The sequence below is a fragment of the Oncorhynchus keta genome, chromosome 26 (assembly GCF_023373465.1).
Source record: "Oncorhynchus keta strain PuntledgeMale-10-30-2019 chromosome 26, Oket_V2, whole genome shotgun sequence".
Classification (NCBI taxonomy): Eukaryota; Metazoa; Chordata; class Actinopteri; order Salmoniformes; family Salmonidae; genus Oncorhynchus; species Oncorhynchus keta.
In genome coordinates, this window is record NC_068446.1 from 2658239 (window position 1) to 2676300 (window position 18062).

Below are 18062 nucleotides of genomic sequence, written 5' to 3' on the forward strand. Positions count from 1 at the left end.
AGCAAATATAAAAATGTCCATTTTGGAGGTTAAAAGTGTGTCCTATATCTGTGTTGATTTGAGTGGGGTTAAAGGTCCTGGACAGTCATCCTGAAAAGTACTTTCTCTCTCATAGCGAACTACCAGGAAGTTTGAAAAGACAGGGGAAGTGGGCGGGGAGTTTATATTCATGAGCTCGCCTTGATTGACACCTCTTTGAAATCCCTGTGTCAAGCAACTTGGATGCAGTGAGCAGTGTTGCAGGGAAATCCTCAAGCAAATTTGGTGAAACACAAAGCAACTTGAAAATGCATCAATTCTATATAAAAAAAATGTTATATACACATCTCTTCTTGGCATGTCTCTTGTGCTGCAGTTCACAGCAGCACTGATTGATGTGTTGACATGACAACTGCATCAGAATTTTGAAAGACCCTTTACCCTCCCTTCCCCCTCCCCCTCCCTTTGTTCCATGCTGGCTGAAGACCTAGCTACCCAGTAACTAACACACACCAGGCAAAGATGAAAGATGAGACATACAAGTATACAGTGCATTCGGAAAGTATTCAGAACCCTTGACTTTTTCCACATTATCTTATGTTAGTCTTTTTCTAAAATGGATGAAATAGATTTTTTTTTATCTACACAACGACACAGTGAAAACAGTTTTTTTTAGCCATTTTTGCAAATGTATTAAAAATAAACAAAAATACCTTAAATACATAACTTTATGGACCCTTTGCTATGAGAATCAAATTGAGCTCAGGTGCATCCTCTTTCCATTGATCATCCTTGAGATGTTTCTACAACTTGAGTGGAGCCCACATGTGGTAAAGTCAATTGATTGGACATCATTTGAAAAGGCACACACCATGTCTATATCAGGTCCCACAGTTGACAGTGCATGTCAGAGCAAAAAAACAAGCCATGAGGACGAAGGAATTGTCCTTAGAGCTCAGAGACAGGATTTTGTCGAGGCACAGATCTAGGGAAGGGTAACAAAAAATGTCTGAAGCATTGAAGGTCCCAAAAGAACACAATGGCCGACATCATACTTAAAATGGAAGAAGTTTGGAACCACCAAGACTCTTCCTAGAGCTGGTCGCAGCACCAAACTTAGCAATCGCAGGAGAAGGGCCTTGGTCAGGGAGGTGAACAAGAACCCCATGGTCACACGATCTCCAAAGTTCCTTTGTGGAGGTGGGAGAACCTTTCAGAAGGACAACTATCTCTGCCTCACTCCACCAATCAGGCTTTAATGGTAGAGTGGCCAGACGGAAGCCTCTCCTCAGAAAAAGGCACATGACAGCCCGCTTGGAGTATGCCAAAAGGCACCTAAAGACTCTCAGATCATGAGAAACAAGATGTTCTGGTCTGATCAAACGAAGATTGAACCTGGCATCATCCCTACAGTGAAGTAACGTGGTGGCAGCATCATGCTGATGGGATGTTTTTCAGCGACAGGTACAGGGAGACTAGTCAGGATCGAAGGAAAGATGAACAGAACAAAGCACAGAGAGATCCTTCAAACTTGCTCCAGAGAGCTCAGGACATCAGACTGGGGTGAAGGTTCACTTTCCAACATGATAGAGATTGAGAGGATTTACAAAGAAGAGTGGGAGTAACTCCCCAAATACAGGTGGGTAACTGTAACTCCCAAACTGCAAATACAGGTGAGCCAAACTGGTGCAAACGAACACAGCATAAGGACATCAAGACAATCACCCACGTCAAAGAATACCCAAGAAGACTTGATTGGCTGTTATCGCTGCCAAAGGTGCTTCAACAAAGTACTAAGTAAGGGGTTTGAATACTTATGTAAATATGATATTTTATTTTTATTTTATTTATTATTTATTCATTTGCAAAAACTATATATGTTTTGCTTTGTCATCATGGGGTATTGTGTAGATCTATGAGGGGGGGAAACTATTTAATTATCAATTTTAGAATAAGACTGTAACATAACAAAATGTGGAAAAAGGCAAGGGGTCTGAATAATTCCCAAATGCACTGTGTGTGTGTGTGTGTGTGTGTGTGTGTGTGTGTGTGTGTGTGTGTGTGTGTGTGTGTGTGTGTGTGTGTGTGTGTGTGTGTGTGTGTGTGTGTGTGTGTATCACATAATATACTGTTGAAGTCGGAAGTTTACATACACCTTAGTCAAATACATTTAAACTCAGTTTTTCACAATTCCTGACATTTAATCATAGTAAAAATTCTCTGTCTTAGGTCAGTTAGGATCACCACTTAATTTTAAGAATGTGAAATGTCAGAATAATAGTAGAGAGAATGACTTATTTCAACATGTATTTCTTTCATCACATTCCCAGTGGGTCAGAAGCCTACATACACTCAATTAGAATTTGGTAGCATTGCCTTTAAATTGTTAAACTTGGGACAAACCTTTTCGGGTAGTCTTCCACAAGCTTAAATTGGGTGAAGTATGGCCCATTTCTCCTGACAGAGCAGGTGTAAATGAGTCAGGTTTGTAGGCCTCCTTGCTCACACACGCTTTTTCAGTTCTGCCCACACATTTTCTATGGGATTGAGGTCAGGGCATTGTGATGGCCACTCCAATACCTTGACTTTGTTGTCCTTTTTGCCACAACTTTGGAGGGATGCTTGGGGTCATTGTCCATTTGGACGACCCATTTGCGACCAAGCAGATCATTGGGACACTAGCGTCCCACCTCGACAACATCCGGTGAAATTGCAGAGCGCCAAATTCAGATTACAGAAATCGTAAAATTAAACAATCATGAAAATACAAGTGTCATACATAATTTAAAATCTTAACTTCTTGTTAATCCAGCTGCGTTGTCAGATTTCAAATAGCTTTAAGGCGAAAGCACGCCATGCGATTATCTGAGGACAGCGCCCCGCACACAAAAGCATTACAAACATTTTCCAACAAAGCAGAAAGTCAGAAATAGCGATAAAATAAATCACTTACCTTTGAAGATCTTCATCTGGTTGTAATCACAAGGGTCCCAGCTACATAACAAATGGTCATTTTGTTCGATAAAATCCTTCTTTATATCCCACAAAAGTAAGTTTCAATGGCGCGCTTGACTCAGTAATCCACCGGTTTCCCTCCTTCAAAATGCATATAAAAGGAATCCAATTAACTTCTTCTAAACAAGTCAAACAACGTTCCTAATCAATCCTCAGGTATCCTATTATGTAAATAAATGATAACATTTTAGACTGAGAATAACGGAGACCATTACCGGAGATAAATAACGAAGTACGCTCACTCACCGGAACGCGCTACAAACACTTCAGCCAAAATGGGACCCACAAGCCTGAATATCTTTCTAAAGACTGTTGTCATCTATTGGAATCCCTAGGAACTGCAATCTGGGAGGACTTACTTTTATATTCCCATACAGCCATTGTAATCAGAGGTGAGCTGAAAAAAAAATAATCTGGATGGATTGTCCTCGGGTTTTCGCCTGCCATATCAGTTCTGTTATACTCACAGAAATGGAAACTTCAGAGTGTTTTCTATCCAATACTACCAATTATATGCACATTGTAAGGGTTTTCTTCTGGTGAAAGAGAGGCGGACCAAAATGCAGCATGGTGGTTATTCATGTTTTTATTAAAGACACTAATACATAATAAATACTATAAATGAACAGACTAAACAAAACAATGAAAAGTGAACCTAAACAGTCCTATCTGGTGCAAACACAGAGACAGGAACAATCACCCACAAAACAGGCTACCTAAATATGGTTCCCAATCAGAGACAATGACTAACACCTGCCTCTGATTGAGAACCATATCAGGCCAAACATAGAATGCCCACTCAGCTCACGTCCTGACCAACACTAAAACAAGGAAAACACATACGAACGATGGTCAGAACGTGACACACATACTAGCTTCTGGGCCTGAGTAACAGGCAGGTTACTTTGGGCACCTCATTCATCCAAGCTTCCAAATACTGCTCCCTAGCCCGAAGAAGTTAACTTCCTGACTGATGTCTTGAGATGTTGCTTCAATATAGCCACATCATTTTCCTACCTCATGATGCCATCTATTTTGTGAAGTGCACCAGTCCCTCCTGCAGCAAAGCACCCCCACAACATGATGCTGCCACCCCCGTGCTTCACGGGTTGGGATGTGTTCTTCGGCTTGCGAGCCTTCCCCTTTTTCCTCCAAACATAACGATGGTCATTATGGCCAAACAGTTCTAATTTTGTCTCATCAGACCAGAGGACATTTCTCAAAAAGTTAAGATCTTTGTCCCCATAGGTTTTTTATGGCGGTTTTGGAGCAGTGGCTTCTTCCTTGCTGAGCGGCCTTTCAGGTTATGTCCATATAGGACTTGTTTTACTTTGGAAATAGAAACTGTTGTACCCGTTTCCTCCAGCATCTTCACAAGGTCCTTTGCTGTTGTTCTGGGATTGATTTGCACTTTTCGCACCAAAGTACGTTAATCTCTAGGAGACAGAACGCGTCTCCATCCTGAGCGGTATGACGGCTGCGTGGTCACATGATATTTATTCATGCGTACTATTGTTTGCACAGATGAACGTGGTACCCTCAGGCGTTTGGAAATTGCTCCCAAGGATGAACCAGACTTGTGGAGGTCTACAAACGTTTGTCTGAGGTCTTGGCTGATTTCTTTTGATTTTCTCATGATGTCAAGCAAAGAGGCACTGAGTTTGAAGGGAGGCCTTGAAATACATCCACAGATATACCTCCAATTGACTCAAATTATGTCAATTAGCCTATCAGAAGCTTCTAAAGCCGTGACATCATTTTCTGGAATTTTCAAAGCTGTTTAAAGGCACAGTCTACTTAGTGTATGTAAACGTCTGACCCACTGGAATTGTGGTACAATGAAATAATCTGTCTGTAAACAATTATTGGAAAAATGACCTGTGATATGCACACAGTACATATCCTAACCGACTTGCCAGAAGTTTGTCAACAAATCACTCACCTAAGTGTATGTGAACTTCCAACTTCAACTGTATACAGTACCAGTCAAAACTTTGGACACACCTTTTATTTTCACTATTTTCTACTTTGTAGAATAATAGTGTAGACATCGAAACTATGTAACAACACATATTGAGTCATGTAGTAACCAGAAAAAAAAACACATTTAGATGGTAGATTCTTCAAAGTAGCCACCCTTTGCCTTGATGACAGCTTTACACAGTCTTGGCATTCTCTCCAACAGCTTCACCTGGAATGCTTTTCCAACAGTCTTGAAGGAGTTCACCCATAATATGGTGAGCACTTGTTGGCTGACGTTCAACTCATCCCAAACCTTCTCAATTGGGTTGAGGTCGGGTGATTGTGGAGACCATGTCATCTGATGCAGCACTCCATCACTTTCATTCTTGGTCAAATAGCCCTTACACAGCTTAAGGTTTGTTGGGTCATTGTCCTGTTGAAAAACAAATGATAGTCCCACTAAGCACAAACCAGATGGGATGTCGTATCGCTGCGTAATGCTGTTGTGGCCACGCTGGTTAAGTGTGCCTTGTATTCTAAATAAATCACGGACAGTGTCTCCAACAAAGCACCCCCACACCATCACACCTCCTCCTCCATGCTTCACGGTGGGAACCACACATGCAGAGATCATTCGTTCACGTACTCTGTGTCTCACAAAGACACGGCGGTTTGAACCAAAAATCAAATATCCATTGCTTGTGTTTCTTGGCCCAATCAAGTCTCTTATTCTTATTGGTGTCCTTCAGTAGAGGTTTCTTTGCAGCAATTCGACCATGAAGGCCTGATTCACGCAGTCTCCTCTGAACAGTTGATGTTGAGATGTGTCTGTTACTGGAACTACGTGTAGCATTTATTTGGGCTGCAATCTCAGGTGCAGTTTAACTCTAATGAACTTATCCTCTGCAGTCTTCCTTTCCCGTGGCTGTCCTCATAAGAGCCAGTTTCATCATAGAGCTTGATGGTTTTTGCAACTGCACTTGAAGAATACTTCAATTGAAATCTTCCATATTGACTGACCTTCAGGTCTTAGAATAATGATGGACTTTAATTTCTCTTTACCTATTTCGAGCTGTTCATAATATGGACTTTTACTGAATATAGATATCTTCTGTATACCACCCCTACCTTGTCACAACACAACTGATTGGCTCAAATGTATTAAGAAGGAAAGAAATTCCACAAATGAACTTTTAACAAGGCACAGCTGTTAATTGAAATGCATTCCAGGTGAGTACCTCATGAAGCTGGTTGAGAGTGTGGTGCAAAGCTGTCATCAAGGCAAAGGGTGGCTACTTTGAAGAATCTAAAATAAAAATAAAAACGCTAGCTGTCTGAATCAACGTTGATTCGTTTAACACTTTTTTGTTTCATAGATGATTCCATACGTGTTCATTCATAATTTGATTTACGGTATATAGGAAACCCTGGAATGACTACGTGTGCCCAAACTTTTGACTGGTACTGTATATATTGATAAAAATATATATGTGGGGCATTGGAAATGATGCAGACAATTACATTAATGGAAGCTAGAATATTAAATCTGATCCACTCCCCAAAAAACAACCTGTGCTTAGTTTTATACAGTGACAACGAAAAGATACCAAAAATAATTTTGTATAATCAATGTTACCAGATATGATGTGGCTGTCTATGGTTCTGATTTATGTGTGTGCGTGTGTAACCGGTGTGAAATGGATAGCTCGTTAGCGGGGTGCGCGCTAATAGCGCATCAATCGCTGATGTCACTCACTCTGAGACCTTGAAGGTGGATCAGAGAATCACCAGCAGCAAGAGCGACATCATTGATATATACAGAGAAGAGAGTCGGCCCGAGAATTTAACCCTGTGTCACCCCCATAGAGACTGCCAGAGGTCCGGACAACGATTTGACACACTGAACTCTGTCTGAGAAGTAGTTGGTGAACCAGGCGAGGATTTTTTGAGACATTTGAGAAACCAAGGCTGTTGATTCTGCCGATAAGAATGCAGTGATTGACAGAGTCAAAAGCCTTGGCCAGGTCGATGAATACAGCTGCACAGTACTGTCTCTTATTGATGGCAGTTATGATATCGTTTAGGACCTTGAGCGTGGTTGAGATGCACCCCGTGACCAGCTCTGAAACCAGATTGCATAGCGGAGAAGTTACGGTGGGATTCGAAATGTTCGGTGATCTGTTTGTTTACTTGGCTTTCGAAGACTTTAGAAAGGCAGGGCAGGATGGATATAGGTCTGTAACAGTTTGGGTCTAGAGTGTCTCCCCCTTTGAAGAGGGGGATGACCGAGGCAGCTTTCCAATCTATGGGAATCTCAGACGATACAAAAGAGAGGTTGAACAGGCTAGTAAGAGGGGTTGCAACAATTTGGGCTGATAATTTTAGAAAGAGGGGGTCCAGATTGTCTAGCCCGGCTGATTTGTAGGGGTCCAGATTTTGCAGGTCTTTCAGAACATCAGCAATCTGTCTTTGGGTGAAGGAGAAATGGAGAGGCTTGGGAAAGTTGCTTTTGGTGGTGTTTACCAGGGAAGGCGTGGCCAGGTGGAAAGCATTGCCAGCCGTAGAAAAATGTTTATTGAAATTCTCAATTATTGTGGATTTATTCTTGGTGAAAGTGTTTCCTAGCCTCAGTGCAGTCGACAGCTGGGAGGAGGTGCTCTTATTCTCTGTGGACTTTACAGTGTTCCAGACCTTTTTGGAGTTTGTGCTGTAGGATGCAAATTTCTGTTTGAAAAAGCTAGCCTTTGCTTTCCTAACTGCCTGTGTATATTGGTTCCTAACTTCCCTGAAAAGTTGCATATCGCGGGGGCTATTCAATGCTAATGCCGTTAGCCACAGGAAGTTTTTGTGCTGGTCAAGGACAGTCAGGCCTGGAGTGAACAACGGGCTATCTATACTATATCTATGACTGTATTTGTTAGTGACAGAGACATGATTGTTGCATTCATCCATTTTCGGTCCTATGGACTTCACCAAGTGAGATCCTAAGGGAATATGTTGTCATTATAATTGATTTTTAACACAATACTATGCATATTTCAGGCCTTATTTTGAGGGCCTAGTTTTACCCTAATACAGGGGCCTGAAACTCATCACATAACTTTGAACCAAAACCACACCCGTTATTAATCATATTTACCAACATGCTTTATTGCAGGTTGATTATTACAATTGCTTATTTCAATATCTATGTTTGTGCTGGGTTGGGCCCAGTGGTAGGGGCTTCTATGCAAAGCTCGCCAATGTTCTATATCTCCCTGCATCTATGCTGAATGTTAATAGTCTTCTCTGCTATTAGAATCGTGTGTAAGTTTCCATTTTTAAAATCAAGAAAATGAAGCGGTCAGCACTCATTGTCTGCTGTGTTTTCTTCTTCTTCAAATGCCTTCTTATAACTTTTGAAACCTGTTTTAGGTTTGCAGGACGGACAAAGCCTTGGTGGTGGTTTGGTTGAAGATATAAAAAGTGAAATGATGAGGAGCTACCTGAAACTGCTATATTTGAAGTATTGAAACCTACGCATGATTTTAGAGTAGAGTAATAATACTGGACATCCAGCACGGATGCAGGAAGAAATAAAACATTTGCTAGCGTTGCATAGAAGCTCCTACCACTGGGCCCCAAGAATGGCTCCTTGTTTTGGGTGAAGGAGTGTCATAGTTTTCACATCTAATACAACTCACCACAGTAATTCATCATTTCAAGTATCCTAGTCTTAACCATGGTTAACCAACCAAATCAATCCCTAACTTTTGAGACCTGTTTAAGGTTTGCAGAATGGACGAAGCCTTGGCGATTGTTTAGTTCAAGATAGATAGATTTGGTTGGTTTGGTTGGTTAGGATCAAGATGCTTGAAATTATGGAGATTTGTATTAGTTGCAAAAACAATGACACTCCTTTTATTTTAATTTTACTAGGCAAGTCAGTTAAGAACAAAGTCTTATTTCAATGACTGCCTAGGAACAGTGGGTTAACTGCCTGTTCAGGGGCAGAATGACAGATTTGTACCTTGTCAGCTTGGGGACTCGAACTTGCAACCTTTCGGTTACTTGTCCAACACTCTAACCACTAGGCTACCCTGCCGCCCCTTTACCCAAAACAAGGAGGCATCCCTACAGTGTAAAAAATAAGAAAAAAAATATCCAATGTCATTGTGTAAAATATATATATTTTTGTTTTTGTATTGTTAAAGTAATATTATTTGATGGACTATACTGTGTGTATGTTTTAGGCAATATATAGATAATCTTTGTTTTAGGTCCTAACCTATCCATATCCTTTCGTGGCCCCTCGTGATTCCATTCAGTGAATTCTTTCAGAGTTGCTTACTACTCCAGGCTTTCCTTTCCTCTACGGCTCGGCGTTGTTATGGGCAACTGTAATTCCAAAATGTTGTCACCGCCCATGGGATTCACAATTGGACAGTGTTAGTTGTCATCAGGAGAAATATGATATTCCGATTCGTCGACTTTAACGTCAATCAACAGGAGTGCTATTGTCATTGGCTATTTTTCATGTATATGTACCGCCTCCTGGAATAGGACCACGCCGCAAGTTTTTTTTCTCTTCAAGGGTTTGGTGAGGTAGAGGTGAACGATTACGTTTTGCGGAACAGATAGTAGTTGTTTTGCTCTGGTTAGTTTTCTCACTAGGCATCCACCGCAAGAGACCTTGGCCTGTGGACATTTGTTATTTACAAAAGTATTGGTTCAACAAGTTGCCTTACTAGCGTCCTGGCTTGATGAGGATGGCCGAGGAACCTGCGACAAGGCAAGTGTGCATATTTGATGTCTAGTTGTGTGGTACAATGTCTGGTGAGTTCATGCTAAACGAACTGCTAACCAGAACGAGCTCATCCATTCAGTCCCAGTTCACTTGTTTTTTTTTTTTAGTTTCAATGTAGTTGAAACAATGTATGCTCGCTAAATAAATACCGTAACAATAACTGGTAGTAGGTGTGGCTAGGGTAGAACGGGAAAAGTGTTTTTTTTTTTTTTAATTCTGTTTAAATGGGCATTTCTATTATAGAGAGCCGGAGATGTCTGACGCTGGCTCGGACGAGGAGCTTCCCGCACCCATGATGGAGCAGGGGAGTCACGACGGGAGTATCAGAAAGGTGAGCGGTACTGTAAAACACGATACTGTACCAACACACGTTTATATTGAAGTACATGTTCCATTGGGACGTGTATCTGTTATGAACAGGACAATACTATTTTGGCCTAATTGTCAGTTTCATAATGCATACAGCTTAGGTGTTCCACATGATCAATACCATATGAAATGTCTGCTGTTGGGTCATTGGGGGTAGATTGTAGCAGGATGCTGTCCAGGGGGAGATATTGTACTGATGGGATGTTGCTGGGAGAGCCCGGTTACTCCTTTCCACCACCTGCTGTCCCCTGTCTGTGGGTACACTTATAAAATATGTTATTTAGCACATCCCTGTGTCTTGTTAGGGATGGCACATGTGAACTTTTAACACAATCACTGTGTTGGCACAACATGATTTTGTGTAATTTTCTTTCAACACGTTTTGTGTCAGGTCATGCAATTAATGTGTTAAAAGCTGAAAACCATACACCCTAGATGTATTTGATTGTTGACCAATCGCATTGCTGCTCTGAAGTCATCATGCATCTAGGAGAGCTATGGCTGAGCTAAGGCTGGAGCTAGGGGGTTGTAGCATGGCTATGGCTGAGCTGGATACCGGGGGCAGGGGGTTGTAGCATGGCTATGGCTGAGCTGGATACCGGGGGCAGGGGGTTGTAGCATGGCTATGGCTGAGCTGGATACCGGGGGCAGGGGGTTGTAGCATGGCTATGGCTGAGCTGGATACCGGGGGCAGGGGGTTGTAGCATGGCTATGGCTGAGCTGGATACCGGGGCAGGGGGTTGTAGCATGGCTATGGCTGAGCTGGATACCGGGGGCAGGGGGTTGTAGCATGGCTATGGCTGAGCTGGATACCGGGGGCAGGGGGTTGTAGCATGGCTATGGCTGAGCTGGATACCGGGGGCAGGGGGTTGTAGCATGGCTATGGCTGAGCTGGATACCGGAGGCAGGGGGTTGTAGCATGGCTATGGCTGAGCTGGATACCGGAGGCAGGGGGTTGTAGCATGGCTATGGCTGAGCTGGATACCGGAGGCAGGGGGTTGAAGCATGGCTAGGCTAGCACCTTAATCCCTACAAGCACTCTGAGGATTACTGAGCACACACACGCAGAACAAACACCTCACTAAGAGAGAGGGATGAAGGCAGGGGGGAGAGAAGTAGAGAGGAGAGTGAAATAAGGTGAGGGGGGAAAAGGGAGAAGGTTGGCTTGCCTGTGAGAGGAAGAGAGAAAAAGGGAGGAATAATGAGAGTTTCTCATTTTGGGGTTAGCATACCCTATTATGGCCTTTCCTTCCATGTTGTGGTCTGTTTCTTCCTTGTTTCTTTGTGCTGTATGAGTAAGAGCCTAGTCAGATGGCTTTAAGGACAAACACACCATGCAGATGACCAGTTAAAAGCAGCGTGTGGCTGTCCTATCGCCTCTGACCACAACATCAGCCGTAATTTTATTTTAATTTCCTGATAGTTGTTGGCCTGCATGTTGACGACATGTACGGAAAGTGTTCAGACCTCTTGACTTTTCCCACATTTTGTTATGTTACAATATATAGGAATCAGCCGAGATTAGCTAAAAATGGCAACATCGGTATCGGCCCGATGTTTAGTGTAACGCCGATGTGCAAAACAGTAATAAGCTTCACGACATTCTATGGAACGCCATTTTGGTCTTGGCGTGTCAAAAAGATACACATCAAATAACATTTTGACAAGAACACTATTTGATTTCACACGTCAAATAACAGTTCTATTATAGAATGTTGTGTGTTCTGAATTTTCACGTGCAAGCCAAGCGCCACCACTTACCAACAGTAGCACTGTCAAAGCTGTTCAAAAAAATTCTGCAAGCAGGCAAACACCGGCCACGAACGATGTGTTTACAATACCACGTTGGTAATAAAACATTATTTGTTTGACCGCAACTTCTGGGATAGCTAGCTTTAGCTTGGTACCTAGCTAGCACCAATACAACCAGCCCGAAAAACAATGACCAGTGGAAACTGCAGTCATTGTCATTATTCTTAGCAATGATTTAGGAATCCTTGTGAGTAAGTATTAGCTAGGAATCCACTTGTTGTTCGCCTATTGAAAATTAACTTCAGTTCATGAAAATAAATGGCTAGCCAGCTACTTAACCCTGTTGCCCAAAGCTAACGTTATAAGCAGCCAGCTAGCTTCATCTAGTAGCCAGCTACTTAGCTTTGGGCAACAGATTTAAAGTTATAAGCGGCCAGCTAGCTTAATCTGGCTAGTGAGGCTCGACCGGACCGAGTTATGTGGTGAGAAGCTAGCCACAATAAGTATTAGGCACGTTAGTGGAATTTGCTGTTTGGCTTCAAAATAAAAGTACCTATTTGAAAGTGATGCAGAAGGTTACAATTGGTGGAATCATGCCATATTTAGACTAGAGAATGTTAAACAAGGTTAGAATTGGAAGCAATGAAATGGGTTATCAGTCTACTCGGTGACACCCACAGAACGCAACTGTGAAGAGTTTACGCAAATATTAGCGTTGTAGCTCTTATCGCGGGAAATCACCTCCCCCAGTCAGCCTATTGTGTGTATTGACATTCATATTGCGCTGTACAGCTTTACCTAATCTCTTGAGTCATCTTCATGACCACCACCCACTACTTTATAACGAATGCAATCTAAGTTAACTTTTAGCTCAATGCATGATGTGGGTACTTCAAAATGGGGGACAATTTCATTGTTTTTCTGTCTAACTTGCTAATAGCTTGTAAATAATTTAAACTGAAGCTTTGTATTACAGACTCTTGTTAAAACACTACACGTTGTTCTGCTGCTGTATGCGTCGTGTGCTCTCACTCTTCGCCCATTGTTCTGCTGCTGTATGCGTCGTGTGCTCTCACTCTTCGCCCATTGTTCTGCTGCTGTATGCGTCGTGTGCTCTCACTCTTCGCCCATTGTTCTGCTGCTGTATGCGTCGTGTGCTCTCACTCTTCGCCCATTGTTCTGCTGCTGTATGCGTCGTGTGCTCTCACTCTTCGCCCATTGTTCTGCTGCTGTATGCGCCGTGTGCAGACTCTTTGCCCATTGTTCTGCTGCTGTATGCGTCGTGAGCTCTCACTCTTCGCCCATTGTTTGTAAAAGTGTTCCAACAGGAGAAACACTATATATGCATGTACAAGACTCCTGTATTTATGTCAATTATTTGGCTCGTTGCAATTACTATCACTGTCTTAAGACTCATTTGTATTTATGTAAATTGTGCATGGGGTCATTGCATATACTCAAACGCAACACAGAATATTGTGTGTGTGATGTAGTAGTAAATAATACATTTACTATTCCTTTGTTTACAGAGTGGGCGTGCAGCAGGCAAACCTAGTAATGCTACTGGTCACTCTACAGTTGTGACAGACACTCGAGCATTCATTTAAAAGGCAGTCTACTTATGCACCCACATCAAAAACCTCACTGCAGCTCTTTTACATTACATTGCAAAGGACATGATGCCATTTTCAAAATGTTGAGAGGCTTTTTGAGACTGATGAAGGTTGCCATGCCTCACAACAAAGTGCCATCACAAACATTTTTCTTCCAAGAATGAAATCCCAAACCTGTACAACCCAAGTTAAAGCTTACATCAGCTTCACTATCCATTACCCCAGACTGGCAACTGGAATGAAACTGCCTGGAAACAGTTCTTCCCAGACGATTACTCGGCTCACAAGAGTTTTTTTGAGAATGTGGGGGATCAACAAGAAATGAATGGTCTGCATAACCAGACAACGCAACAAACACGATCAAGGCTTTTGACGAGTTCCCAGATCTGTGGCTTGGGTGCTTGGGCCATAATCTGAACCTGGCCATCTCAAAGGCTCTGAAAATTCAGAGAGTTGACAGCAGTCAAGGCCTGCCATCTGGTCCATGGCTTCTCACGGAGCTGGAAGAGGGGAGAACTGAGAGAAGCAAGCTGCCCTCAACATGCCACATAAGGCTGTAATCCATGATACGGTGACCCTATATCTACACACAAGATGCTTTAGCGTTTCATCAGCCAGGCTGTGCGACACTGGCTGGAGAAAGAGGAACATGGCATCTGATGCCGACAAGTGTCATGGAGCAGCTGTGCCAGCTCCTTGAACCTCTGAGCAAGTTTACAGATGCACTTGCCTCCGAGACATGAGTGACACGGTCAGCCATCAAGCCTGTCCTGGACCACATCACCCGTGATGTTCTGGTGGAAAAGGATATGGAGCCATCCTTGACCAAGGAGACGAAAAGGGTAATGAGGGAAGACCTTAACAGATATTTACTGTTTTTTATAATCAATCCTATAATCCTATAATCAATCCTCAGGGTGTTTTTCAAATATCTATTCGATAATATATCAACCGGGACAGTTGGCTTTTCACTAAGACCGGGAGTAACAATGACCGCCTTACTCTTTTGCGCACAGCTGATTCTGAGAGCCCCCACCTATCCACTTACGCAATGTGGTCGTTCACGCTCATTCTTCAAAATAAAAGCCTGAAACTATGTCTAAATGCTGTTGACACCTTAGGGAATCCATAGAAAATGGAATCTGGTTGATATCCCTTTAAATGGGCAATAGGGATGCATAACAGAGGTTTCAAAAACAGGGGCACTTCCTGATTGGATTTTCCTCAGGTTTTAGCCTGCAATATCAGTTCTGTTTAACTCAGACAAAATTTTGACAGTTTTGCAAACTTTAGAGTGTTTTCTATCCTAATCTGTCAATTATATGCATATTCTAGCATCTGGTCCTGAGAAATAGGCCGTTTACTTTAGGAACGTCATTTTTCCAAACATAAAAATAATGCCCCCTAGCTTCAAGAGGTTAATGCAACCACTGTGTCAGAATAAAAAATAAAAAACTTTACGGAAAAAGCAAACCATGCAATAATCTGAGTACGGCGCTTCGAGACCAAAACAACCCAAACAGATGTCCGCCATGTTGGAGTCAACAGAAGTCAGAAATAGCATTATAAATATTCACTTAACTTTGATCATCAGAATGCACTCCCATGAATCCCAGTTCCACAATAAATGTTTTGTTTTGTTCGCTAAAGTTCATCTTTATGTCCAAATACCTCCTTTTTGTTAGCGCGTTCAGTTCACAAATACAAATTCATGACGCATGAGCAGACAGTCAAAACATTCCGTTACAGTCCGTAGAAACATGTCAAACGAAGTATAGAAGCAATCTTTAGGATGTTTAACATAAATCTTCAATAATGTTCCAACCGGAGAATTCCTTTGTCTGTAGAAATGCAATGGAACAGAGCTCGATCTCATGTGAACGAGCGCCACGAGCTCCACGAGCTCATGGCACTCTGCCAGACACCTGGCTCAAACAGCCCTTATGAGCCCCACTTCACAGTAGAAGCATCAAACAAGGTTCTAAAGACTGTTGACATCTAGTGGAAGCCTTAGGAAGTGCAACATGACCAATATCCCACTATCTTCAATAGAGAATGAGTTGAAAATGCCAAACCTCAGATTTCCCACTTCCTGTCTGGATTTTTTCTCAGGGTTTTGCCTGCCATATGAGTTCTGTTATACTCACATACATCATTCAAACAGTTTTAGAAACGTAAGAGTGTTTTCTATCCAAATATACTAATAATATGCATATCTTTGCTTCTGGGACTGAGTAGCAGGCAGTTTACTCTGGTGAACCTTATTCATCCAAGCTACTCAATACTGCCCCCAGCCATAAGTTATTAAGCAAAACAGATGCACACTTATTACTTTATATATATATATATGAATACCACCACGGGGGAGCCATGTCTTTGTCTGAATTACAGCTGTAACGACCCTTTGGGAAGAATTCAACTTCTGTTACTACTGTAATTCAGGCAAAGACATGGCTCCCCCGTGGTGGTATTCAAGAGGATCCTCCTGGATGGTGTATTTTGGGAGAGAGTGGTAAGCAGCCTGAAACTCCTGAAACCTATAGCAGTAGGATTGAGGGAGACATTGCCATCCTGTCTGATGTTCAGACTCTGCTTGCAGATGTAAGAAGAAATCCGTACTGCCCTGCCCACTTCACTGTTGCTCCAAGCAGAGGAAACTGCAGTTCTGAAATACATCAAAAAGCGTGAAGACTTCTGCCTGAAGCCCATACACGCCGCAGCGTACATGTTGGACCCCAAGTCTGCTGGCAAGAACATCCTGTCTGGTGCAGAGATCAACAAGGCCGATGGTGTCATCACCACTGTGTCTCGCCACCTTGGCCTGGATGAGGGCAATGTTCTTGGCAGCCTGGCGAAGTACACTTCCAAGCAGGGGCTTTGGGACGGAGATGCAATATGGCAGTCGTGCCAACATATCTCAGCCACCTGGTGGAAGGGACTTTGGAGATCTGAGGCTCTTTCCCCTGTTGCCTCCATAATCTTCCAAATCCCACCAACATTAGCCGGCTCCGAGAGTAACTGGTCTTTGTTTGGGAACGCACTCACCAAAGCACGCAACAGGCTGACCAATAGAAGGGTTGACAAATGTGTGGCCAACTGGGCAAATTTGAGGCTTTTTGAGCCTGATAACAAGGCATCCTCAACAAGGTTGGAAAGTGACAGTGAAGATGAGGCCTCAGAGTCTGATGTTCATGAGGAGGACATTGAGGAGGTCCAGGGAGAAGACATGGACGCCTGAGAGGAAGATAACCAAAGCTTTAGTTTCTAGACTATCATTTTACAGATATTTGTTAATGTTTTTGGGAGATGTGATGGATCATTCAATATTCCCTTTTGTTTAGTGGAGAGTCAAAATAATTTAATTAAAGTTAAATTCGTAACCAAAGTGTTTTTTTTCTTCTATTGGAACGATTTAATAATTTGCATTTATGTTAATTATAAGGTAAAAGGTTTGTCTCCATATGATATGGTAAATATATCCAATGCAAAAAAACTACCACATTTAAATGGTATTAATAGGCATATTTCCATTTATTCCCGTTAATTCCCACGGAAAGTTTCCACCTCCTGAATATTTCCCAAAATGTGTAATCCTAGTCACTCGTACAGTACTGATCTCGGTCTAAACTTGATCTCATAGCAGCACCCCATAACCAGTGATTGCAAACTTTTTTAAAAATGTATTTTTTTAAACTCTTCCCAGCTTCATGTGTCTTCTAAGCTGTGATCTCAGAGCCCATTTGAGCCTTTCCATTAGTGTGCTCTGCATAATCATGGATCATATGGTCTACTCCTTTCCTCAGTTCCAGATCATATGTAAAGGTGTAGGACTTGTAACTGAATACCACCTGTAGAGGCACAGAGGCACACCTTGAGTTGATCACATGACATGGTGGGGTGACGAAGTTACACTATTAAAAAGAGCATTGGTAACTTTTGGTGCTTGTGTGTGTGTGTGTGTGTGTGTGTGGTAGGCAAAGGTCAGGTGTAAGAGGTCTTCAAGTCTCCTCTGTTCTGTAGACCATGACGTCTAAGGGACTTATCTCACAGCAGGCTACCGACCGAGATCTGCTGGGGCTTGGTCTCCTGGCAACCATCACCACAGAGAGCCAACTACATTGACAACAGGGATATTTGATCCTAATTGTGATGGAGGCAGGTGGTCTTAGTCACCCATACTTAATCAGGGAGGGAGGCTAACCAGGTGCTCAGGTGTATGTCTCCCTCAGTGTATTTGTGACAGGTTTGTGTAATGTACTGAATAGTCCGTCAACCCCTACCTGTTCGGCTTGGAATACTCTTCCTTACGTACAGTTTGTTTATTATACACTAATATTCAAAGGCATGTGAACTACACATAGGGTTTAGACACAAGCAAGAGGAGATGGACATATGTTGTGTTCTAGGATGTTACGCATTAACCACAATCTCTCTTACAATCCCCCTCTTTCTCTCCAGGGTTGTGATCCCTGTTCCCAGACCCAACGCAGTAAGCTGCAGCACCGTAGAGCTCGTATCAACCAGCAGATAAACAAGGAGATGAGGATGAGGGCCGGGGCTGAGAACCTCTTCAGGTGAGCTGGGGT

The 18062-nt window shown here is 42.6% G+C and overlaps 1 protein-coding gene across 1 annotated transcript in view; it reads left to right on the plus strand.

The window, feature by feature from the left end:
• Positions 1–9506: 9506 nt before the first annotated feature.
• Positions 9507–18062, plus strand: part of LOC118358828 (rhophilin-1-like) — a 45288-nt gene continuing 36732 nt past the window's right edge. The window contains exons 1-3 of the mRNA XM_052481150.1: positions 9507–9731; positions 9990–10073; positions 17935–18050. Coding sequence (XP_052337110.1) covers positions 9699–9731; positions 9990–10073; positions 17935–18050 — 233 coding nt within the window. The 5' untranslated portion in view covers positions 9507–9698. The remainder of the gene's footprint in view (positions 9732–9989; positions 10074–17934; positions 18051–18062) is intronic.